We start from the raw sequence: 25,461 nt of genomic DNA, 5'->3' as shown, positions 1-25,461 counted from the left end.
GCTGAGGATGGCCATGTAACATTGGGCACAGTAGAGGCCTCCATTCATCCTTTTTCAGATGTAAGGTTGTCATTAGATAAAGCAGTGTTAACAAAACGTAAAAAAACTTGTCTCTAGCACAAGCACATTACACTAAGCAACACCGGGCATGCGCAAATTGGGGAGATGATATCATTGTTTCCCCAAACGGTCTGTTTTACATGTCCACACTGATATATAGTAATGGAGAATAGATGCCACTTTGGTGACCTAAAAGTGTGTGGATAAGGGGCCAAAACATAGAAGAAAATATAAGTTCTCAAAAAGATCTGTGCATGTGTAGACAGGGCCTAAATTGAATCATACAGCAAATCAGTACAGTCACAGAAAGTCACTGAAGCAGGCAACTCATGTCCATAGTAGGTTTTCCTTAGGACTGTTCATCTGGAAAACACATCATCTGTGCCGCCATTTTTCAAGCGCAGTAACCTTGTTTGCACTAGGGATGTCCCGATCCGATATTCGGATCGGTATCGGCCGACCGATATTAGCAAAAAACGGGCATCGGCATCGGATCGGACCGCACGGAAAAATGCCGATCCATGAACTCCGAGCGCTCCGCAATTCAAGCAGTCCATTCCAGTGATCCGCTCCAGCTCTTACTATCAATCCACCAGGCCAACATGCAGACGGCAGATACACAGAGGTTAGGAAGAGTAGCGGTCAATTTAGTTAACTGACTATTTGTTTTCTGCTCTGGTTTTTTGAGAGTGATATTTTTATTTGGTTTACACTCTTACTGTTTAACCCATTTAGACCGGAATACACATCTATGTGTATATCCCTTTAAGAACGGGATACCCATGAATGAAAGGGATTAAGGACGGAATACACGTGTGTGTATTTCCACGTTATCGTCTTTTTCGAGGCATGTGACTGATGATATGTCTATCTATTTGTCAGTGAGGTCACGTGACAGAAAAAAAGCTTCGTGATTGGTCAGAATAGGTCAACAACAAAGTAACGCAAAGTCCTCGTTATTGGTTGAATTACACGTGTAGCATGCTTGCACCTGACCCCTCCCCGTTTATATTTTCTCCCGGGAAAACAGATCGGTCTTTTGACAGCTGTCAATCATGGAGTCAAGCGAGGGGTTAGGGTTACGCCAGGGCCACACCGCCCGCGGAAGTGCTGCGAAGCGCAGCGCACTGAAATTCTCGTGCGAGCCGGAGCACCTCCGTTCACATCAGATGCGCATTTCTCCACGCCGGTCGACAAGCGGTTCAACTCCCTAACCAGCTGACTTCCTGCCCGGCTTGACACATTCGCTCGCGGCTCGCGCAGAAAATAGACAAGACGCCAAAACGATCGCTGCAGGGCGCGAGCCGGCCGCGGCGCAGCTGGTGTGGATGACACAAGCGGTTAACATGGGCGCCGAGAGGCGAAGCCAGTTTCCTGTTTCCTTTCGGTATCAACATACCGCCCACCCACCCCCCCAACCACCTTCGGGGGTGTGTGTCATTCAACCACCTTTTGTGGGGGGGGGGGGGTTATGTTGATTTGTCGAAATGGCTTGACTGACTATAATAAATGAGGACCTTTGACTTTTAAGAATTGTATTTGAGCTGTTACAGAGCTCTCAATTAGCAGCAATAAATAAATAAATAGAAATACAATGATAACACATGATTGATGATAAATAAATAAATAGCAGCAATAAATACATAGAATATAATGATAACGTGACTGACGATAGATAAATAAATAAACAGCAGCAATAAATAAATACATAGCAGCAATAAATAAATAAATAAATGAATAGAAATACAATGATAACAATTGATGATGAATAAATAGTTATCTGAATCACACACACTCTCCTCTCTGTCTTATGGTTGTCTGTTATTGATATTTTTGTTGTTTATTGAGTTTCTGAAAATCTAAGTTGAAGATTACTGTAAAACAAGTAAGTACAAATAAACGCTACACTTGTAAGTTCTCAAATGCTTTTTATTTCATGTTTCTATCTGCTCCAGAGCCTGAAAAAATAAGGTTTTAGTAGGCGAGGTCAGTTCTTTTACATTTTTCAGAATATGCTCAGGATTAGGGGTTTTATACAGGCTTTATAATGCCTTTTTTCCAGGCGAGATTAGGTCTAAATGGGTTAAGTAAAGAGCACTGATGGCATTGTTTTGGGCACAATTAGTGAAATTGGAGCCATGGATGGACTACAAAAACACTACTAAAATAACTGAAAAGGAAAGGCTGCATTGTTTGTTAAATGCCAACAGTGTCTTGTGGTGTTAATCTATTTTTTATTTATTAGGGGGCAAAGCACAAGTGTGTGGAGTCTTGCTGCTATTTTAATTTCATTGTTAGACATTTTAAAGATTGCTTGTGTTGATTCATTTTCTATTTATTAAGGGGCCAAAGCAGCCAAAGCAAACCAGCTATATTTTTTATTTAATGTTAATGTTCAAGTTTAAAGTTTATTTATTTAACCCTGTTAACAATAAACAGGTCAGTTTCTCATACCAACTGTTGTGGATCATTCTAACTAACCTGATTAAGTAGTTGTTCTTGAGTAATATCGCTTGATCAAACCTTTTCTAACATGACTGACAACAAAATAAGTGAATATGTATAATACGTGCTTGGATTGGATCGGTATCGGCCAAAACTCAAGGCTGTAATATCGGTATCGGATCGGAAGTGAAAAAGCTGGATCGGGACATCCCTAGTGTGCACCTCGTATCAGTGAAAGAGATCCACTGTAAATGGCATAACAGTAGAGATATGGAGATATGGAGTAGCACGACACCCTGGGGATCAATCTTTGCTAAGCAACAACAGGTGTGGAAACACAGTGTCAGCTGTAATAAAATTGGACACACCAAAAGCACCAGTCATTGTATAGTAGAGGAAGCGGTGCCAGGGTCTGGTGTGGCGTCAGAGCCGTTTGGTCGACCTCGCTAGCTTTCGACACCACAGCTGAGAGCAGAGACAAGGGTGAATAAAGTCTAGTGCTTCAACGAACAGTGTGCTCCAAAACTTATGATTCAAATTAATGTTTTTTAGGGAGCCCTTTTAAGGGACAAGGGCAAATGCAAAGTTCTGTCACTGTCACACCCAACACCCTGCAGAATCAGTGGACCCCTAAGGTTTTTAACTACTGTGTATCTGTTCCAAATTTGATTTACAAAGCTCTTACCTCTCTCCTTTGAGGCGGTCCTCATCTTTCAGTAGGACCACAAGCTGCTTGCTCTTCTCCCTGACGTTGATGCCCTGGTCTTTGCCGTCTCTGTCGATGTACTGGAAGTCCTTCAGAGTCTGGATGGCGAAGATGTTCTCCTTGCACTGCAGCGCCACTCGCTCTGAGCCTGTCTTGATCAGGTAGTCGAGCAAAGTGAGCGCCTTGTAGACGTGGCGCCAGTTCTTGCCGTGGTCGTTGAGCCGCTTCCAGATCATGCTCATGATCTCGCTGAAGGCAACCACGTTGTAAGTGAGGTCAGCGATCTCGGACATGAGCGAAGATGACGGGCCCCAGGGGTCGTTGGAAGTGGCCTCTCTGACTTTCTTCTCGGCGTCAGAGTAGTTGTTCACCATGTTCTTCATCTGCCGGCGGATGGTGGACCTCGGCATGGTGGCGGTGGGGGTGGGACAGATGGGAAGAAATAAAATGCACGCTCTCACACAGGAGAGGAGATAGGACACCAATGATGTATGGGTAGAGAGTCTAACACACACCAAGAGCTTAAATGTGTGTGCGTGCTTCCGGTGAAGCTTGTGTTATGTATCCGTGCGCCTGTGTCCTTTCTCAAGGCACGGCGGTGGCGTGGTGTATGTGTAAATCTTCTTGTGTGCAGGTGTGTGTTGTGTACGTGTGCGTGTTTGTTTATGAGGCTTCTCCAGGCCAGTGCAGTGTTCCTGAGTCCTCCAGAACAGCGTCTGTTAAAACCATCTCCACACACACAGTGCTGGCTGCACACATGACGACGCCATCACCTGGGACAGACAGACAAATAATCGGTTAGTGGAAGGAAGAGAAGAAAAAAGACATTTAGGATATGTAACAGAATAAAGACGGGAAAAACTGATGCATACTAAAAGAGCAAACACCTCAACACTTCCTTGTTATAATCAGTTTCTGAGTAACTCTCACACGTCTGAATACGCCAGCAGCTTAGTATTTGTTACAGCACAATAACAACTTCACGTTTTAAACCAGTGATCTTAACGTATCAAATTCCCCCTCCCTAAGCAGTCTTCAAAGCATGTATCACATTTAACCTACCTTTCATTAGAGAAACACTTCAGGAAAAAAGTCCTTAATATTTTTGACACTTTCGAATTACATGACAAGACAAACTACGAAACATCTGGTAAAGTCGTGGGTCTTATCAGAGTTTCTTTCTTGAAGGTGTTGGCGTAATTCCGATTTCCACACCTAAACAATGAGATTGTGAAGATAATCTGTATTTATAGGAGCAGCTGTAGAGCCTTCCTTTATGAAACTAGACTAAACATTATGCTTCATACTTTCACGCTTAGATAAGCAATTTCCATGCACTTACACAGAGCCTGCCTCCTTCTTATTGAGGAGGGCCAGAGTGTTGTGACCAAGAATTGTGTTTCCACTTTTGTAATCACATTCGAGTTTACAGTAATCTGACTCAATCGCAAATTACAAGGCAGGGTGATGAAAATGAATAATTTCAGGGCGGTATGTGTGTGTGATGGAAAAGTTGCTCATTGGGTGGGCTGGGAGGACAAGACATGGGAGCAGAAAATGCAAGATGAAAGCAAACACAAGATTACTTGGAACGAATTAGAAGAGCCGTGCAATGAAAAGACACAACATAAAAATAGTAATCAAAAATGCACAAACAATATTAAGATATAACTAGTGTCTCGTGGGATAATAATGTCCTAGTCACAGTGTTTCACTATCAAAAAGGTTTACAGTTCTACGTAGATAGTGAGTGACGTGATGATTTTCTAGTTACTGAGAAAAATTACATCTACATTTGTTGATTAATGTCACAAATTCTATGTTGTATTAGGTCTTACTCAGTTTTCAAGGCAGATCTGACAAACACACCGTCTGTTTGCAGGTGTACGAAATACACTACTTTACAAAAGGGCAACCTTGTAGAGACATGCAAGAAGTGCTGGGCAGTATACCGGTTCTTCAAGTATACTGGTTTCCTTCTTCCCCATGATATAAATTTGTCATACTTTGTCTTACCGGTGAATAAATGATACAACTGCTATAACTCTTCAATGCACATCTGAGGGCACTAGGGGCTACACATGCCATGTAGAGTGGGAGAGGGGGACCCTATCAACTGCATACCCTTCTTACGAATGTTTGTAATTTAATAATACAACATCTGATAACCCACACTTACTCTTTTTAACAGGGAAATACAATGACGCACAACAAAATTACACTGCTGGGTAGAGAAAGCAAAGAGGTAAAGAAAGGTGTGAGAATGAAGAAAGAGACCAGAGATGCACCACAGGAACTTGTGCCCAAAAAAAAGAGATGTGTCTGCCGAGTGGAAGCTTTTTGTTTTTAAAAAATATGCCATTACGTTACTTTGTCTAGCCACTGTTGTTGCAGGCCCTGGTAACACTTGCAACTTATACCATCACCTCAGCAGAAAACTATGGCAAGCCGTTTTAACATCTAAACGCTAAGTTTCACAATCCAGAATTACCATTGTAGATATCAACATCATTTTGACTAGTATGCATTTTAATTGAAGATATCCATAACGTAATTCTGACTAGTCAAAACTACAGTTTTTTCCTGGAATACCAAGAGTGAAAGACTACAGTCGTCAGATTCAAGGTCATCAGCAGCGCCAGTGAAACCAGAGGGTCAGACATAGCCTTAAGCGGCATTTGCTCAAGACTCTACATGTGACAGGAAAAGCAAGCAGTAGAGGGATATTATGAACGCAAAAACAATCCACCTATGTAAGGTCATGGTCCTGCTACAGACTGTCGAGAAAGACAGGTTCAGAGCAGAGCAATGACTGAAACGGTGGATTCGAGGTATGTCTTACTGGGGCAAAAATACTTCAGACCTGTGCAATCGAATATTTGCAAATTATCTCTGTAAACACTAAAATACTTAAGGTATATAGATTTTTAGTGGCTTATCTATTAGTCCAATAACAAAATGTTTATACGCTGCAACTGGTTGATGCACTCTGATTTCTTCATATATTGTATCATTGTAGGACCAAGCAAACGCAATAGTAATCAAAGACTTCAGTATAAAAATGACACTGAAATGTTTTTAGATTTAATGTCGTACTGACAGTGGAATAAGCCACTACGCCCAGTGATGAGAAAAGAAAAAAAATACCGTGATAAAACAGGAAACCACCAGAATCTTATAAAGTACTGTGATAATAATATTTGGGCACACCGCCCAGCACTATATGCAAATACCACACGGCAGCACAAAAGCAATCGCTATTTTTAGCAGAGCCGGATTTTAAGTTTTGCTAATTCAATTTCAGCATCATTCTTGAACAACTTAGATCTTAATATGTCTTTATCCATGCTCTTTCCCATCACCGCAGTATTAACATTCAGTCAGTGTATCACCACGAGAGACGCCAGCGCAATGAGTGAGTAAAAATGTGTTTCCACCCTTTGGTGGGTGGCAGGGGAGATAAACCATTTCCAGTCTGACGATGACTACAGGAGTGACTGATGACTCCTCTGTCCTGTTTCTAACAGATCAGCGGCAGCCCAGTTACTGATCACTTCCTGACGCACAAGAAAGTATGGAAAGTGTGTGGACACGCACAGCTGTGTGACCTAGACATCTCATTTCCATATTCAATGAAAATGTTACTTGAGTGTGTGACATTAAGATAAGAAACACACAGCTACTGTTTATGGGCCTTGTATTTATCAAGTCGTGTCCTCATGTTTATGTGATACGGGGTGCTGAGAAAGAAAAGTCGATTCAATGAAATGTGATGCAAATGTGATGCAAACACGCCACAGCAGGATCTATATAACTTGATAATTTAGTGAGATTAGCACAGAGACTGTTTTACTTTCATTTATGACACATTCACACACATTCACATCAGCTGCAAACTTACCAAATCTAATTTAATTCATTGTTTTTTCTGATGTTTTTTTTTTACCACTGTTCCTCTGACTGCCACCCAGGGCTGTTCATCTAGACCTAAGATGACTTCTCGCATTCAGTAATCTGATCCCTGCACCAAGCGTGCACCAACATGCCCCACGACCTGCTGCCTGCATGAACAGAGGACGAGTGTTAAGTGATTAACAGTCATTGCAGACTCCGTGTTAAATGCAACAGTTCGATGTTTTAGTTTTAAAAGTAGCAAATGGCAATGTACATTTATTTATGCATGTGTATGCATTTGTTCCAGGAAGCTTCCTGCCTAGCAATGCTACGGAAAGACAGCTGGGAGGGACGAGGGTGAGGACACGAGGGGGAGTGTGAGTGTATGTGTTGGGGAAAGGGGTTAAGAAAACAACTTGGCACATCCCCTAAATTTACTAAACGCTGGTGAAATGTGATTCCTGTGGAGCATGCCCCCCTCTCAAGCGTTCCCTCGTCACCCTCCTGCACCCTGCATCCGCATGAATACAGCCCAGACCTAATGACACATCTGCTGCTATAATCACCTATTCACCCATGGCAGACAGGAAGAAGAGAGGAGAGTCTGTCTTGTCCATCCCAGCCCCCCCAAACACCCCGGAACAACCCCCACCAGAAGACACCGCTGGCCCGCCTTCCTTCAGCCCCTCTGTGCTTAGATCATTCGAGCCCCAAGGCCCAGAGGAGACGGCATACAAAACTTGTATGTGTGTGTCTGTGTGAAATACACAGGCTATTCATGTGTCAGTGCAGGTTCATCATGTCTGAATGACTGAGCCCGTCATTCTTGTCAAATTGCCACTATGCCTCGTCCTTGGAAGAACAGAGGGATAACCATAAAAATCATTTAGTCCAGGGTCTACTTCTTGCAGCTTCAGATGAACTCACACACCTATTATGAGCAGCCACGCTTTCGGTCTCCTCCTCTTTCTGCCTGTCATTGTCTGACTCACACACGGAGGTTAAAGGAAATTTGAGAAGAAATTAACAAAATTACACAAATAACGGCATCTACTCAATGGCAGTCCAGCTCCCTCATTTAAAATAATACTCTTTATAATCTAATCAGTAGTCGTGCTCCTGGCTTGGATTACTTGTATACCTGTATGAATATTTGCAATGCAGACTGCCTATCGTCAATACTGGATTGATACTGGATTACATTCAACATTATAGATTTTCTCTACATCCTCTACCACTATTTCCATTTTGTGTTTCGCTTTGGCTGCCTTTGCTGCCACCGAGCTGTCACATTCGTGTAGAAATCTTTGACTATCAATGCATAGGATGGACAGAAGCATGGCATCAGCAGAAAACTGACAGTGCCCTGCAACAACATAAAAATTTGGGCTCATTCCAAGGTCAGAGTTTTTTGAATGGATTAGAGCAGAGAAACTACCTTGTAAATATAGCCTATGTCATGGAAAACAGTAACCACATGACCTCCAACGTGGACTAGGAAAACACGGTGGCGTGCACCACTACATGCAAAGTCAGAAAATTCAAATTTCACCTTCCTGTGGTGTCCCGTTTTAACCAAATAAGATACTGGTGAATCAACTCACAACATTATCAGATCTGTGCCTTATGCCACAGCTAAAAATAACTGCAAGATAATTTGATAGTGTGATGTTTACATTTTAAAAAATGAATTTAAAAAACAGCTACAGAAAAAAAGGGCAATTACTATAAAATGCCTGTGGAAACTTTTACTGTACATGAAAAACAAGTGATCTAGGAAAGCCATTTCCTGTGCAAACCCAAGGCTATTAGGCTAAGTGAAGGCTGGGACACAGTGTCATGTTGCGTCATGTCATTAGGGTACAACATATGCATAGTAAAGTCTGGTCTCTTAAAAGCAATTCCATACAAGGCATAGATCTGATAATAATGTCACTGGTTCATTCATCAGTATCATATAGTAAAACAGTCCTCACACAATTATTTCAAGTATATAATGTATGGAACAGACTGACATACCCATGAAGTGCTCTGGTGGTGCTTATCAACTTGCTTAAATGTAAATCAATTCCTTTGGCAGAGGAGACATCAAGACTCAATTGCAGGATCGTTACTGGGGTTCATCAGACCGTGTTTAATGGATCACATCAACAATAAAAAGTCTGATAACTTTCCGGTAGTGTTTGATGCTTCCAGGATGACAGCCATCAAATATGCCAGATCACACTTAAAGTTAAAACACTGGGCATGGTGAATGAATGACCTACACATTTACTGCAAAGCACACAAAAAGTAGATGACACGGCAATGTCAAAAACTATACAAATAATTAGCTCAGGGTCTGTGTCACCAACCGCTCTACATCAAAGTACTTGGACATGAGTCAGGAAAACATGATTGACGTCTATAACAGAAGCACATCGGTGGAGAAGCATAAATCTGGCTTAGCAGAGGACTCACAGCAGTTGTTGCTGTGCTGATTTCAAAGTGTTGCCAGTACAGAAAAAAACAGAGTAGAGACTGAGGAAAGGAAGGCATAGTGTGTGTGGGACAATGTCATGACCTACAGATATTTGCCAGGAACATCCCAATACGACACTAAATATCAACCACAAAGAAAGTGGAGAGAGAGCAGTCTCATCGCTAGGATACAACCAGCCAAACCTCTCACGGGTGTGTGTGTGTGTGTGTGTGTGTGTGTGTGTGTGTGTGTGTGTGTGTGTGTGCGCGCGCCAGTGTCTGGGTGTGTCTTGGCAAACCCCAGGTAAACTGTGATTAGCAACAAGGGTTGAGAGCAGTACACCAAGAACAGGTCTGCCTTGCCAGGCCTAAACAACAAGTGTAAAGCTGATCTGGAGATAGAGGGCTTGCACAACCGAGTGCCTGTGTGTGACAATATCTAGCATGACACCGAGTTACCCAGCTGGTTCCTTCACCACCTTCATTTGGACTTAATCTCAGTGTAACCACAAGCAGCATACACCCGTAATTAATCTTAAACCACTCAGCTACTCGAAGATTAAGTTCCTTCAAGCCAAACTAACAATCCTATCAAGTCTAACCCAAGGAAAATCCAACCACTACAACGTGTTTCAAAAGCCTTTAATGTGACTGAGTGTGTATGAGTTGTGATGAGCATCAAGCCTGACGCAGGGAGGAGAAGCCACCTTCTGATCGGCATGTCACCCCGCCTTTTGTCCTCCCTGGCCGGCTGTGAGACAAAGCCAAGTCAGGGAAGGGAGGAGGACGGTGATGATGCATCTGTCACCCACTGTGACTGACTGATCATCCTGACAATAGACAAAGCCCTGCCCCTCTCTGAGGCCACGTTTATATGTGCAGCTCTGAGTACAAAGCTCACATCCGAACACCACTGTACCCCACAAAATAACCAAACCTTACCACCGATCAGTGTGTTGAGGTGTTGACGCCTGCCTACCTACCATCGGGGTTAGTCGATTGGAAACGGAGCGAGTAAACAGACAGCGCCCACACCGTGAAGAATTTCCCTAAAATCGCAAATAAGCACGTCAAGTTTTGCCTTGATGACTCACAACAGCATGAACTCTGCAGTCGCCTCTTTCAAAGCATGCTTAACTGGTGGAGGAAATAATAATGAAGCCGCTCCCAAAAAACGGGAAGAAAGGCAACAAATCACAGCGTTTCATTGAACTGATGTGATTGATAGCACTAAGCTAAAGTAGCGTACGCTGCCTCAAACACATTCCCAATGTATTTACCTGTTTGAATTGCGGGATAAACCTGAGTGTAACAGACACCTAACTTTATGAAACGTCACTTTAATACATTGGGTGGAATAACTAGCCCGTTTGCGACTCACAGTCACCGCTAACGTTAGCAAGTTGAGCAAACTTGCGGCAAGTAGTTGTCACTAGCTAGCAAAATAAGCTAGCTAACATCGTTAACTTGCTTACGTTGGTTTAGTTAGTCAACTCAGGTGATTGGAAAAGTGTGTATCCCGACTACATTTTTATTTCCAGCATGTTGTGACCCACTCTGTTTGCCACTGAGATTGATATTAGTGACTGTAGACACAATCACTGACCAACGGTCGTTTCCAATACGAGATCAAAACTTGCCCTGGGAAAAAAAAGTTGGATCAAAGCTAGCAAAGCTTATGTTACGTTAGCAAGCGGCAGACCTGCTCTCTCCCGTGATTCGGCTAAAAAAAAACAACTGTTGCACACTCAGCATCTATATTTAATACAAAGCTTGTATTTTTTGGATTCACAGTCACTTCCATACCTAACTGATAAATACACGAGCATTCCGGCCAGCTCCTAAACGTATTTATATGCTAAGACATCCAACTAGCATGCTAAGCTAGTTAGCATTCCTTCAAGCTAGCAGCCAAGACGGGTGCTCGGTGGAGACATCACCAGAGCAAACTGGATTACAGGACACCCTGGAAAAACAAAACAACTCGACTGTCTTGAAAGCCGACGTGAACTTACCATCTTTTTTGGGCCACGTCAGGTTCAATTATTAGTCCAGGGCTATAAAACCATAAACTAGTTGCGCGAATTCCAAGGAAAAAAATCAAAATAGAGTACTTATTTCGGCGTTCAGGGAGCTTGTTGCGCCTCCGCCTAGCTATGTGTTGCTAATGCTAAGCCAGCTAAAGCCAGGCTACACGTATCTCCTCCTCCAGAACATGGCGGGCAAAGCGGGAGGGGGGGAAGCTGGGAAGGGTGTGACCAAGGCGGCTTGACTTGCCAGGGGCACAGAAAATCCCTTTACTCCCTGGTGAAAACTGCAGTAATGTCAACCATTAAGTCATAAATGTAACGTTGCAGCAACAGGGCAGACCTGTTTCAGAGTCACCATCATGGTACTTCCATATATTTCATCCCAAATTTCCACAAGAGTGACATGCAGGGTGGGCCTGATTTTTGGGAGAGGACACAATAAGCCTTATAAAATGGAAAACTACAAGGATATTCTGTTTTAAAGCACACTTCCTGTCTGTTGTCTTCTAGCTGTGTTTGGGCAGGCCTTTCAGGTTAATCAGGTTCCTCTCAGGAAACTAAAATTTCCTCCTTTATCATTAAAGTTGTACCAGCCATAGGGAATAAAATAGGAGGCTTAGTAGGAAATCAAGTGCATGTCATGGTTTGTCAGTGTCAAAGATAGCCTGGTGTGTTGTGTGTGTTACAGGTGTGTCCGAACAAGCCGCAAACATTGCAGGACAGCATTCCATCACTCAGAGTTTTCCACTGTCTCTGTGCAACCGTCTCATCATTTAAATAGAGGGAGGGACACGGTTTCACACATTTCAGACACACACACATCACACAGTCGTTTATTCAAATCAGGTTCTATGAATAGACGTGAAAGGTTCCCAGAAAAGTGTACAGTGAGCTATGAATAGACGTCTACATGTGTACATGGAGGGTGTGATGATTAAAAATAGAGGTAGGGATCAAAACGTCACATGCAGAGAAGTTGCCAACACCTGCATACCACCTGTGTACTGCAGTATGATGGTGTCTGTAAACTTTTCTGGCTCACTATTAATATGCTGTGCTTCCTGACTGGCAGTGAGGTTTTATTTTGGTCCTTTTCTCCTTTCATCGTCTCACCAGAGCTTCACTCTCTGCTATGTTCAGAGCACAGGATAAGCCAAAGAAAGCCTAAGCCAATTGTGTCCGTCGGCCTGGGCATGAGAGAGTAAGAAAGGGAGAGAAAGACAGACTTGGACGTCATGGTGCGAATAGGCTGTTTAAACAATACCTTTCTGTTATCAGGCACACTAGTTTTATGGCTTGAAACAGAACACAGTTGACATTTGCAGACCAGGATGCAAAAAAACACAGTTGACATTTGCAGACCAGGATGCAAGAAAAACACTGATTACTGTTGTTACTGATTATTAACTAACGCAAGACCTTCACCAAAAATGTTTTACTAGCTGTGTTTTTTTACACACTGATAGTAACCGAAACCTGGCAATTGCTCTCACTATCATCTTGGATCAGCTTTTTTTTTTTTGTTGGTGTGAATTCAGTAATGTGAGCAGATGACTCACTGCCGTGGAGGCATCCACATTAAAAGCACAACTCCTGAAACACAGTGGAAAAGTCAATATTTAGCTCAGATAATGATCTTATTCAGAAGAGGATTATGAACCAAAGCTGGTTTGTTCAACAACACAAGAGGTGACCGAAGACGGAGGTCATTATATTTTTGTGTTACTGAATATATATGTGTGTGTTTGTGTGTGTGGATATAGAATACAAAATAAAAACATTTGTTTCATACTGCTTTCTTATAATGTTATGCAAAGACAAAAGACCCTGACTTCATTTTAAAGGTCCAGTGTGAAGGATTTGGGGGGATATATTTTCAGATATAGCATGTAATATAAAAAGTGTGTATTTCTTAGGTATGTCCTTAGAATGAGCCATTAATATCTACATTACAATATTATATTTATTATTTCTTTTATAACATTTTAATCATGTAAGCACTAGTGATAAACACTGTAGCATAATGCACATTTTTATTTCATTGTTTTATATTTACATACGTCTATTTCATACCTTTAATCTTACTAATTATAATTCTCTGTTCTTTACATCGGAGTGACTGTCACGAATTGTAAGATCCTCTCTGTATTTCTGATTCTGATTCTAATACATAGGTAGCGGGGCCACGTGTCCGGAAAGTGCCATGTTGCACCATCATGTTTCTACAGTAGCCTTGAACGGACAAACCAAACACTAGCTATAGATAGGTCCATTCACATTTTCACATCAGCCACCCTAGTTAGCACATGCTCTTTAACAAGCAGTGTCTGAAAAATGTAGATTTTTTTTTTTAACATGAAACTGTTTGATTCAGTGTTTCTACCAGTTTAAATCCGCCGGTCTGTCTGTTTTGGAGAGGAAGAGACCACTGCGGATAACTCGGCTCCCGGTAAAAATCTCCTGAACAATGAACGCTGAAGGAATTCTAACTAGTAGAAGTTTCAGCTGGTGGCAATCTGCAACAATTGTCACCACTAGATGCCACCAAATCCCTGTAAATCTTATACACCCTTCCACTCACTGTTGTTTTTTGTAAAATAAAAAAATCAATGAAATAAAATACAATATAAATAGTGGGGGCGGCACGGTGGTGTGGTGGTTAGAACTGTCGCCTCACAGCAAGGGGGATCCTGGTTCGAACCCAGGGTGGAGGTGCCCTTCTGTGCAGAGTTTGCATGTTCTCCCCGTGTCAGCGTGGGTTTCCTCCAGCTTCCTCCCACAGTCCAAAGACATGCAGGTTAATTGGTGACTCTAAATTGTCCGTAGGTGTGAATGTGAGTGTGAATGGTTGTCTGTCTCTATGTGTCAGCCCTGTGATAGTCTGGTGACCTGTCCAGGGTGTACCCCGCCTCTCGCACAATGTCAGCTGGAATAGGCTCCAGCGCCCCCATGACCCCCTAACAGGATAAGCGGTTATGAAAATGGATGGATGGATAAGTAGTGGGTTGTTAACAAGGTTATGAAGAAACCAAGGCAAAATCCCCTCTGTTTTGTTGCACTTAGACTGCTTTGTACCCATGCATGAATTTACTGTTTTTGGTGTGGCAACAAACAGTTTTGAGGGTTAAGAAAATAATTGTAAGGTGTAAGGATATATCACTAGATTTTATCATTTTACAGTGTATTGCTTACAGCAATCAACCACAAAGTGAGAGTACAATACAAACATAGAGTACCTTAACTCCTGAATAAGTTTAGGGTCAAAGGTGAAGTTGGAGCTCAAGATTTTTATGCAGATACATTGTTTCATTTTTTTTTTAAATACCACATGTCCAATAATTACCTATAATTAATTTATAGCTGCGCACCAACACAACTTAAAGGTTATTTCTCTTTAAGGTCTGCACTGTTGGAAGTTCAGGTGTCTTGCTTTTGTAGGGCAGGCTATTTGATTGTTATCATATTTCCCTCTGCGCTTTATCAAGCTGGCTCAAGCTGGTGCAAACCTGAACTGTGCTGCTCCACTGACAGCAAAATATTTGCAGTGTGAATGCAGTGAAGGTCAGGAATGTCTTACAATGTGTGGTTGCCTCCTGCAGACCAGATCATATCATTCCCCTGCAGGTCCAGTTTCAGCCAATAGAGGTCAGGAGTGTTCTACTTTTATCACAAGACTCCATCACACTGTTATGTGGAGGTAACTTGGGAAGTCCTTCTAACTGAACCCTGCAGCCATGTATGTCCTTTAATATGTGATTAGTGCTGGTGACCCTTAATTTAAAAAGTCATTAAAGCTAATTAACATTAAACACCACAGCCTGCCTGCTTTCATATAATTACCCCCGTTCACAACACTCATACCCTATTAGAGACTCACTAGGCCCTTAGCTTTACTATTTGCACCCTTAGGTCTAATGCACTGACCGAGGCTTTTGCTGTTCATATACAAGTATAATTAGTAGCACAGCCACAGGTATAGGATTGGTAGAGTAGCATGAGGTAGTCTCATAAGCATCTGACCAGGATCGTAAAGTCCATGCCATTATTAATCATTATTATTATCATTACCAGTGTCACACTCCAGCATTCCAAGCACAGACTGCAGAAAATCACAGTTAGAAATGCAGCGACGCATGTGAGTCATGTTCATTTGAATATCGTTCCGCAGCATGTGTGAGCATAGCGGTTCACATAAGGAAACTTGCAGGCAGACAAACAGGTCATGGTAGTCGCCGCATAAATTACTGATGCATCAGTTTCAAAAGCTAAAAAGTTATGTAATGTGGAAAAGGGAGGAAAGACTGGCAGGATTCAGTCTGTGGCCTGCAGTGGAACACGTGGTTCCAAATCATCAGAAAAGCAGAAGAAGACAGAAAGCGTGAAACAGGATCATGTGTAATACCTGCCACTCCTGCCAGCTTATTAGCTAAATCTTTTGATACGTGCAAATGGTATCATGCTCGCTGGGGGCTGCTGTTAATTCTACCTGAAGTAGGTGAGCAAGAATCAAAAGTGCTTTAACTGTTGTAACATTTACCAGCACAGTCACCAGAAGAAAATGTTCTGCACACCATGGACATGTTACTTATGTCTGTCACATACATATCATATCAACACAGTTCTGATGTCATGGTTATTAGCTATATTTGTCATTGAGATGGAGGTAATGGTGGATAATGTGACATCAAGGCGAGATGGCTGCCAAACTGCAGACCACTGTTTAAGACCAACAAACAACAAAATTTGGTGTTTTTTGTGAGATATTGGTGGCATTTTCAAAAGGGATTGTACCATTAAACAAGTTTTTTCTTGATAATTGTGATAGCCGTGATATTACCATCAAGAGCAAATGTTTTTTAGCGAGACATTGGTGGCATTTCCAGCCACGATTGTGCCACCAAAAGCAGGTATTATTTAGCAAGACATGGGCAGCATATACAGTGGTGATTTTACTACAAACAGCAGGACATCGGCAGCATTTCCAGCCTTGATAGTGCCACTAAAAGCAATGTGTTTTCTAAGGAGTTATCAGCCACATTTCCAGCGGTGATTGTACCCCCAAAAGTAGATACTGGTGGCATTTACAGCTGTGATTGCGCCCCCAAAAGTGGGTATTTTTTAGGATATCTGCGGCATTTTCATCTATGATTGTGCCATCAAAAGTGAGGCCTCATAGCATTTCCAGTGGTGATTTTGCTACCAAAAGTAAGTTTTGTTACCGAGACATCTATGGCATTTCCAGCTGTGATTGTGCCACCAAAAGCGTTGTGTTTTATAATGAGATATCAGCTGTATTTCCAGCAGCGATTGTGCCCCCAAAAGTGGGTATTTTTTAGAAAGATATCGGTTGCATTTTCATTTGTGATTGTACCATCAAAAATTAGTTTTTTTGACAAAACTTTGCAACATTTTCAGTGGTAAGTTTGCTACCAAAAGTGAATTTTTTTAGCAGGACATCTATGGTATTTCCAGCTGCGAGTGTGCCATCAAAAGTGGTGTGTTGTTCAACGAGATATTGGCGTCATTTCCAGTGGCAATTATGCCCCAAAAGTGGGTATTTTTTAGAAAGATTAGTGACATTTTCATCTGTGATTGTGCCATCAAACGTGAGTTTTTTGACGAGACCTTGTGGCATTTCCAGTGTGATTATGCTACCAAAAAATGTTTTAGCGAGACATCTATGGCATTTCAAGCTGTGATTGTGCCACCAAAAGCGGTGTGTTTTTTAACGACATATTGGCGTCATTTCCAGCAGCAATTGTGCCCCAAAAATAGGTATTTTAGAAAGATATCAGTGGCATTCTCATCTGTGATTGTACCACCACAAGTGTGTATTTTTTAGAAAGATATCGAAGGCATTTTCATCTGTGATTGTGCCATCAAAAGTGAGTTTTTTGACAGGACCCTGTGGCATTTCCAGCCGTGATTTTGCGACCAAAAGTAAGTCTTTAGGGAGACATCTATGGCATTTCCAGCTGAGATTGTGCCACCAAACGCAGTGTGTTTTTAACAAGATATCAGCAGCATTTCAAGCGGCAATTGTGCCCCCCAAAAGTGGGTATTTTAGAAAGATATCAGTGACATTTTCATCTGTGATTGTGCTATCAAAAGTGATTGTTTAGCGAAACATCTATGGCATTTTCAGCCATGACTGCCACAAAATGTGGTGTTCCAACCCAAACATGATCTTCCTAACCATAACCATGTAGTTTTTGTGCCTAGAGTGTTGCTCAAATGTGAGGTAACACAAAGTTCCAGCATATTCACCACATAGTGACATACAAATGCTACATATCCATGATTTGCATTTACACATTTGGAGCACACATAGCTGATGTGAGTTTAACTTGAACCCTCTGGTTACCAACAGCCATCAGCAACCAGTATACAACTCTTATAAGTGATCATGGAAAACCAACAAAATTACATCCTGAAATCTATAATTCAAGGACTCTCGGGGAATCAGTCTGCCTTTTTGTTTGCACACCATGGTGTCGTTTCCAGCCCGTCACTGTTGTTAACAGACTCTCTGGTGGTTACCATTCACCCTCAAACTAACTGATGTGATCTGAACCAACAGTTACAGAGGAAACATTAATAATACACACTGTTAATCTTACTCTGCTGCAAGGAGCCATAATAATACAGCAGCATAACTTGATGCAAAATGTGATTTATTTTTAGTGTTTCATTTACTATAAATCATTACAGCTTTCACCCACTGTGGTTTGAGCATCACCGAACACACTCTTATCCTTGTGAAAGTGCTGATGCAGACAGAGGTCAATGATGTTTCTACAAAAATCTCTATAATTACATACAGGCTGTGAGTAATTACTATTTTACTTGACATATAAGTTTTCAAGGGTGAGCACAACAGCGGGTCTCCTTTACACACTTTATCTGTGTTTCTGCGATATTCTGTGCATCAGTTTTTCAATGTTTTAAATGAACAAAACCTTCCTGGCTTCTTCTCATGCTGACTCAGTGATGAAATATGTCACTCAAACATGAACAGAAGAGTGAGCATCTGCTCCATCTGCTCAGTGTTTCAGGAGATCCAAAGGTTTCCAACTGAGCTCACAAGAATCTTTCGAGCCAACTTAAGATATGAATAAGTAAATAATCAGATCATTAAATCTGAATTCCTTGCAAAACCAGTGAGAGACGTGAAGAGAAAAGGGGGATTACGGGGAGCGGAAGAGAGAAACTGGAGATAACAAAGTATCAAGAGGACAATTTAATGTGAGGGGAACAAGAGGGGAAGAGAATCAGTGGACACAGACGTGAGATTTTCTTTTTCTGGAAACACAGAAGAAGAAAAGAGCAAATTAATGAGGAGCTGGGCCTTCAGACTAAGCAGATGGAGAAAGGCAGAGTTGTCGCTGTCTTTGAAGGGAAGTTGAGAGACTTTGTGCCCACCTGCTTTTCCGTCGTTGCCCACTTGCTTCCGTTCTCACACACACACACACACACTCATGCAAATCTGTGTGTGCCCTCTGCATCAGCGCCCCTGACAGGATGAAATGTTTTCATCACTCAAGCAGAAAAGCTTGCATACTGGATGTGCCTGTGTGTTGTGGGCAACACATACTCATGCACCACAACTGCAGGCTACTGATTTTTTTCCCCACACAGACAATGAAATGTCAGTTAAACACTTTATTCAATAGATTTATGAAGTAAAAATCCCTTAGTATTAATAGACAATGTGCTACTGGGCAGTTGATGCAGTATAGCGATAATAACTACACAGTGTTAACACTCGCTGTTGAAAACATCCGGTGTTGTCTTCACTGGAAATGGACAGGAAGTGATGTAAGTTTATCAGCTGAGTTAAGTGAACAGAAGAAAAGGGTATGAGGAGTGAACAGCACCGTGGCTGAGAACAGAACCACCTACAGAAAACTTGGCAAACAAAGAACAAAATCCAAAGGAAAAAAAAAACATACAAAAGTAGCGCCCACGCTGTTTGTTTGAGAAGTGAGGCTGGGAAGTGCCAACAGGAACACAACAGCAGCGACCAATTAGCACAAAGCTGCTCATAGAAATGGAACAAATTAGCTTCGTAAGCGTACAGGTGGATGCACATCTATGGAGACTGATTTCTAAATCATCTGATGCTTTGTCAAATGTGTGGTGGGTCGCTTCCTTTTTAAGATTCTATATATGTCCTGATGTGTAGGACCTCAGGGGAAATCATAAAGGGGCCAAAAAGTAAAGCTTGTGCTTTGGCACTCGAGCTTAACCGCAGTTCCACTTCCTCTCCCTCTCTTCCTCTTCTATTCTTCCACCACCACACATCCAGCCCGCCTGTCTTCCTCTTGCAGGCCCTCTTCTCATGGCTGAGTCAAGTGACCAGCTGACCGGGGATTTCCTGGACAGGTCATGCTATTCAAACCACAGTGCATCCATGCTTTCCTGCTGTTCTGCTTTGCCCAGATCTGTTTAGTTCTCTTCATTTTCCTCAGCTTTTCTCTTCTAAATAATCATCTCACAATCTTTCTCACATTTTTCTGTGTGTTTTCAACATGCTAACTAGTTTTAAATACTGTATATTAAAAATGAAAGGGAATTTTCTGCTTTAGTCTCAAGAATGTCTATGTTTTGGGGGTTTACAAATGGATTGCACTGCAGGATAATTTCGTGAAGAACAAATAAAAACACATAACTCAGGATTCTGAGCAGCCACTGAAAGCAGCAACATTTCTCATGGCACATTTTGACAAGGCAAAAGGGCGAATGCTCTCTCATTCCGTGACAGCTCGTGGCCTCGATGTGCAGTGTGGAAAATTTAGACCTCACGAGAAAGAGCTGAAGTTTGCATGTTGTATCTTACACCAAAAAGAGATTAACTATCATTGTTAAGTATCACATTTGGAGTAAGTACTGATGCCCCCGCTTGTGCAATATTCTACACTTTTCAGAGCAAAAAATCAGTGACTATTTTGGCTCACAACACCTGAGTCTGCTGGGTTTTATTACTGAATACTGTTGCGTGTCGTGGCTGTATTGAGACTCTTTCAAATTGCTAGATGTGTGTGTGTCACAAGAAGATAACTGCAATTTAGTTTTGATTTATCAACAATCACTACTGGCGTCAGAGACTTGTAGGGGAAAACCATCCTGACCAGTCACATTGTGTGTGGTTTCTGCATGGTGTAAGTGACGTAACTGTTGGAGACTTTTTTGGAACACCCAGAGGACGTCTTGGTATTAATAAGTGGTATAGTTTATCTGTAATGCAGTTTGACAACAGTGTGATCACCATAAGAAAATGTTGGCATTCTAAGTTTCTGCAAAGCATTGATATGCTACATTTATATGTGTCATACATATCAAATCATCGTTTCTAAAGAGCCATATTCCTGATTATCTATATCAGCTAACTTTGTCTTCGGTAAGAGGACAGGATGGTGGATGACGTGACACGTAGGCGAGATCGCTGCTAAACTGCAGACATTTTTTGGCAAGACATCTGCAGCATTTCTAGTGGTGATTGTGCCACCAAAGACGGGTGTTTTATAGTGAGACATCGGTGGCATTTCCAGTAGTAATTGTGTCACCAAAGCCATGTACTTTAAGCCAAAACATGATCTTTTTCCCAACTCTAACCAAGTGTTTTGTGCCTAAACATAGCCACATGTTAGCTACATGTGAACTATAGTGTTGCTGCTACATAAAGAAACATGAACTTCAAACATATCCATATTTGTTCTGGTGGTTTGCTGACAACAAATACTATAAATCAACGTGTTTCTTGACATTCTGATCTCCATTTGTCTTCCAAACCAGTGGGTTAGCTGTGTACTGTCATACTGGAAGAACAATTTCAGCAGGAACAAATATTGTCCTCGCTGCCTCTCCAGCCTGCAGACTTTTCAACTTCTGTTTTGGTTAAATCTTGCAGGTGAAGCGAGAAAAAATGAAGTTGCATTTAGGCTTCAGTTACACCCACAGTGTGTCAGTATAATTTCCTCTGATCCTGAGTGTGTCCCTCCAGTATTGAGATGAAAAGCTCTTCTCTGGCAAACCTTATTTTTTACTCTCCACTACTTCCAACTTGACTCCGGGGCACTTGTGAATTCAACTCAGTGAATGAATAAAGCTGGGTTGTGTGATCTGTCCACTGTTAGCTACCTGCTGCTGCTGTCAGGCTCACAGCAGTAAGTGAGAGAAGCCAAACTGTAATGTGCAAACTCAATGCTGGCTATATCCTCCACCCTTTGCTCTTTTTCTCAGACTTGAAAATGTTCATCCAGTTGCCCAGTTATTCTTTTTGCCATGTGGGCATGTGCGAATGGAAGTCTCTGATTGGTGGACATGTCTTCTCTTTCAGTGCTCCACTTCTAACCCTGGATGCCTTGCAGATCTTGAATGCAACTACTGTCATGGTGGACATACAAGATGAGTATAAAAAGCGAGACACTCTGCATATGGCGGGTAGGAGGTTCAGTGGATGGGTCAGGAAGGAACAGTGGATGGGTCAAACATACATGGACTTCCAACCAGGAGACCACTGTTTGTGTCCTGTCCACACATTCTGATTCAATATTATTAAACATCAAACTATGACACTTTAGGTGCCCTGTGTCCGTTTTGAACATGAAAGGACGGTGTGCTAATATATGTTCATTACATGCATCGTTCATTCATTCATTTTCCGTAACCACTTATCCTGTTGGGGGTCACTGGGGGGGGGCTGGAGCCTATCCCAGCTGACACTGGGTGAGAGGCAGGGTACACCCTGGACAGGTTGCCAGACTATCACAGGGCTGACACATAGAGACAGACAACCATTCACATTCACATTCACACCTACGGCCAATTTAGAGTCACCAATTAACCTGCATGTCTTTGGACTGTGGGAGGAAGCTGGAGCACCTGGAGAAAACCCACGCTGACACAAACTCCACACTAGGGTTGGGCGATAATGTTAAAAATTTCCGACCGGCCACTGTCAGCCCATCAACCGGTGGTTGCCGATATATTCGGCAGTTGTGTGTGTGGCGGAGAAAAAAAAAAAAGAGGGGGGATGTTGCATTCATGTGATGTCAGAAAGAATCGAAAAATGACTTTCAGAATGGGATAATTCACATTAACGCCACCTCATGTCATAAAAACAACTTGGCAACTCGGATCTCCCGACACCACATGAATGCAGCAAAAAAATGCAGAGTGCTTTGCGAGCCCACTCATGTCCAACATGGCACGGAAATATCTGTGCATACCGACAACAAGCACGCCATCAGAGAGGGTGTTTAGCACGGCTGGTAACATTGTTAACCATATGCGCATATGAATTCACGTTACGGCCGGGTTCCACCAGCTGCAAACGTAAGCGTCACGTCAAGCGTCTTGTTTACCGTTTGCTGAGCCATGATAGTTAAAGCATTTTCCACCCAAGTTATTACATATATTTGAGTTATCTACAAGTTTACTGTACTGTTTGTCATCTACTCGCTTTCAAATGTCCGCCACGGACATTTACACAATGTCACGGATAAACATGGGTAAATGAATGAAAATGAAAATCATCACATATCACCTCTGATAATTGTTTATTCATTTAAAAACACATTGTGCTCGTTTAGCACACTATTTCATGTAGTTTTTATCTGCTGGAGGGTCGCATAGGGGAGCGTAGCGCGACAAAAATAGAAGAGCATCCTAAAGTAGAGAGTTGTCGCGCCGCTCCCGTTGCCGGTGGACCCCGGCCGTAACTTTCAGCTCCGCCATCACTGAGGTGTTTTGTGAAAGACTTGTCGGAAATCCGTGTGAAGCTGCCAGTTCCAATAGGCACACACTTAAAATTGTGCTCTACATAGTTATTATGGACTATATGTACCGAGTTTAATTCTGTGGAGACAGACCATTAATTTAGCAAAATAAAATGACAAAAATCGCCCAAAAAAATCGCCAAAAATGAAACCAACCGTGATGGACTCAGCCGAAGGGCGACTGGCGATATATTCATCCAATCGCCCAAGCCTACTCCACACAGAGAGGTTCCCCCACCCTGGGTTCAAACCAGGAACCCTCTTGCTGTGAGGTGACAATGCTAACCACTGCACCACTGTGGCGCCTTTTCGAAATTAACTTTTGTCTTCAAAGGAAATGTACAGGTTTATTTTCATATGTTAAATCCACAAAAACATTCTAAAATAAGTATGTTTGGTCATAACATCACTTTCTCACTCTTTGTACTGTGGTAGTTTCCCAGAGCGTCAAAAAACTCCACCGCATGGCCCGTCTCATACTGCGACTAAAGGATGCCTCTGTGCATTGGTATCTCAAACCGAGGGCCACTGATCAAGCATCAGTATTTAAAGGAGGGGAGCGAGACTGAGTTGGTCCCATGTGAAACCAAAAGCCAATGTACATTACATAACGACACAAAGTACAAAAAAAAGTAATGTCATTTCTGTCTCGTATGAAGTTATTCAAACCAAAACCACAATCTGAGCCTGAACTTAACCAAGTTTTTCTCTAAGCCAGTTTTTCTATCCCCAAACTCTGGTCATGTCACAACTAAACTGTGACTGTGCATAATAAACATTTCATTGGCATTGTTTTTGTGTTCCCAGCACATAATGTTAACAGATTTCGTGCCCACCACCACAAAGAGATCATGTCCATTTCATGTATTTCTGTGAGAATGTGTTCAGCAGTATGTACGCATGGGGGATTAAAAGAGGAGACTACAGTTTAACAAAGGGGAAATAAAGTTCTTGTTATGGCTGCTGGCCCAGGAACTACACACTGAAAGTGAATAATATAGCCGATGAATTTCTCTTGTGTTTCATAAAAGCAAGTTAATAATTCAGATGTTTCCCTTTTTGGATGTATTATTCCTTCACTTCTCACCTACACCTGACCTTAATGTAAGTTTCCATCTTTAAAGGTGTTAAAAGAGCAAGCACGTGCTGACTTTTCACCTCCAAGGTGAGAATCTAAAGCTGGGTCACATGGTGACAGAAGTGCAACGACAAACCACACACAGATACAGGCAACTGATTGAAGAAACACACACACACACATAGAATCCACAGAAGCCACACCAACTGTTTGAGACAAATATATACACAGGAAGTGCCTCCCACTCCCTTGCCCCTACTTGCTGTGAGTGTGTGTGTGTGTGTGTGTGTGTGTGTCTCTCTCTCTCTCTCTCCCTCTGAACGTTACTCATGGTAGTGTGTTGCCGAGCAGCAGCTAGTCGTGTTTTTCCCCTCGCCGAGCTCACTCTCTCTCATCCTCTGCTCTGACTCTCTCGCGTGCTCTGTGGCTCAGCGGACAGACGAGACCTCTCCTCTCTTGCGCCTCTTCTTTTCTCTCACCTCGTCTTGTCTGTTGTTTCATTGAATCCTCTTCCTTTATCTTTTTTTTTTTTTTTAATTATTTGTTTTTATTTCTCGTTCTCCCCCCGTCGCCCTGTGCCAGGGGCATTAGTGGAGGTCCCAGAGAGAAAGAGAGTGCGTGTGTGAGTGTGTGTGTGTGTGTGAGTGAGTGTGTGTGTGTTGGGAGGTTTTGGCATGGAAGCAGTGGCACTTTATACGTTTCGTGCCACAGAGGGGGATGAACTCAGTTTCAACAAGGGAGACTTGCTCAAGGTAAGGGAAATAATTTTGTCACTTTTTATCTATCTATCTATCTATCTATCTACAAACATACAGCACATGTTTCACACAGATCAGATCAGCGCAGTGGTCCAACAGATGAACCACCTCTCTCTTTCTCTTTCTCCGCCTCCACTGTGATAATTACAACAATTATAACTTTAGCGTCACCCTCTGTATCCAGGTGCTACCGTTGCCAACTAAAGAAAAGAGCTATATGACAAACCAGCCAATAGACGAACTGCTCTTG

At 42.2% G+C, this 25,461-nt stretch overlaps 2 protein-coding genes across 4 annotated transcripts in view; one reads left to right on the top strand and one right to left on the bottom strand.

The window, feature by feature from the left end:
• Positions 1-11,762, bottom strand: part of epn2 (epsin 2) — a 28,322-nt gene extending 16,560 nt beyond the window's left edge. For all 3 annotated transcript variants that reach the window (XM_033644932.2, XM_033644933.2, XM_033644934.2), the window contains exons 1-2: positions 11,581-11,762; positions 3,191-3,984 (exon numbers count right to left, since the gene is read on the bottom strand). In XM_033644932.2, coding sequence (XP_033500823.2) covers positions 3,191-3,621 — 431 coding nt within the window. In that variant the 5' untranslated portion in view covers positions 3,622-3,984; positions 11,581-11,762. The remainder of the gene's footprint in view (positions 1-3,190; positions 3,985-11,580) is intronic.
• A 13,019-nt stretch (positions 11,763-24,781) lies between these two features.
• grapa (GRB2 related adaptor protein a) overlaps positions 24,782-25,461 on the top strand; it is a 48,477-nt gene continuing 47,797 nt past the window's right edge. The window contains exon 1 of the mRNA XM_033644750.2: positions 24,782-25,205. Coding sequence (XP_033500641.1) covers positions 25,128-25,205 — 78 coding nt within the window. The 5' untranslated portion in view covers positions 24,782-25,127. The remainder of the gene's footprint in view (positions 25,206-25,461) is intronic.

This window comes from Epinephelus lanceolatus, chromosome 18, assembly GCF_041903045.1.
Source record: "Epinephelus lanceolatus isolate andai-2023 chromosome 18, ASM4190304v1, whole genome shotgun sequence".
Taxonomy (NCBI): domain Eukaryota; kingdom Metazoa; phylum Chordata; class Actinopteri; order Perciformes; family Serranidae; genus Epinephelus; species Epinephelus lanceolatus.
Note: the sequence above shows the minus strand (reverse complement) of the source record. Positions and strands in the feature narration are given on the sequence as shown.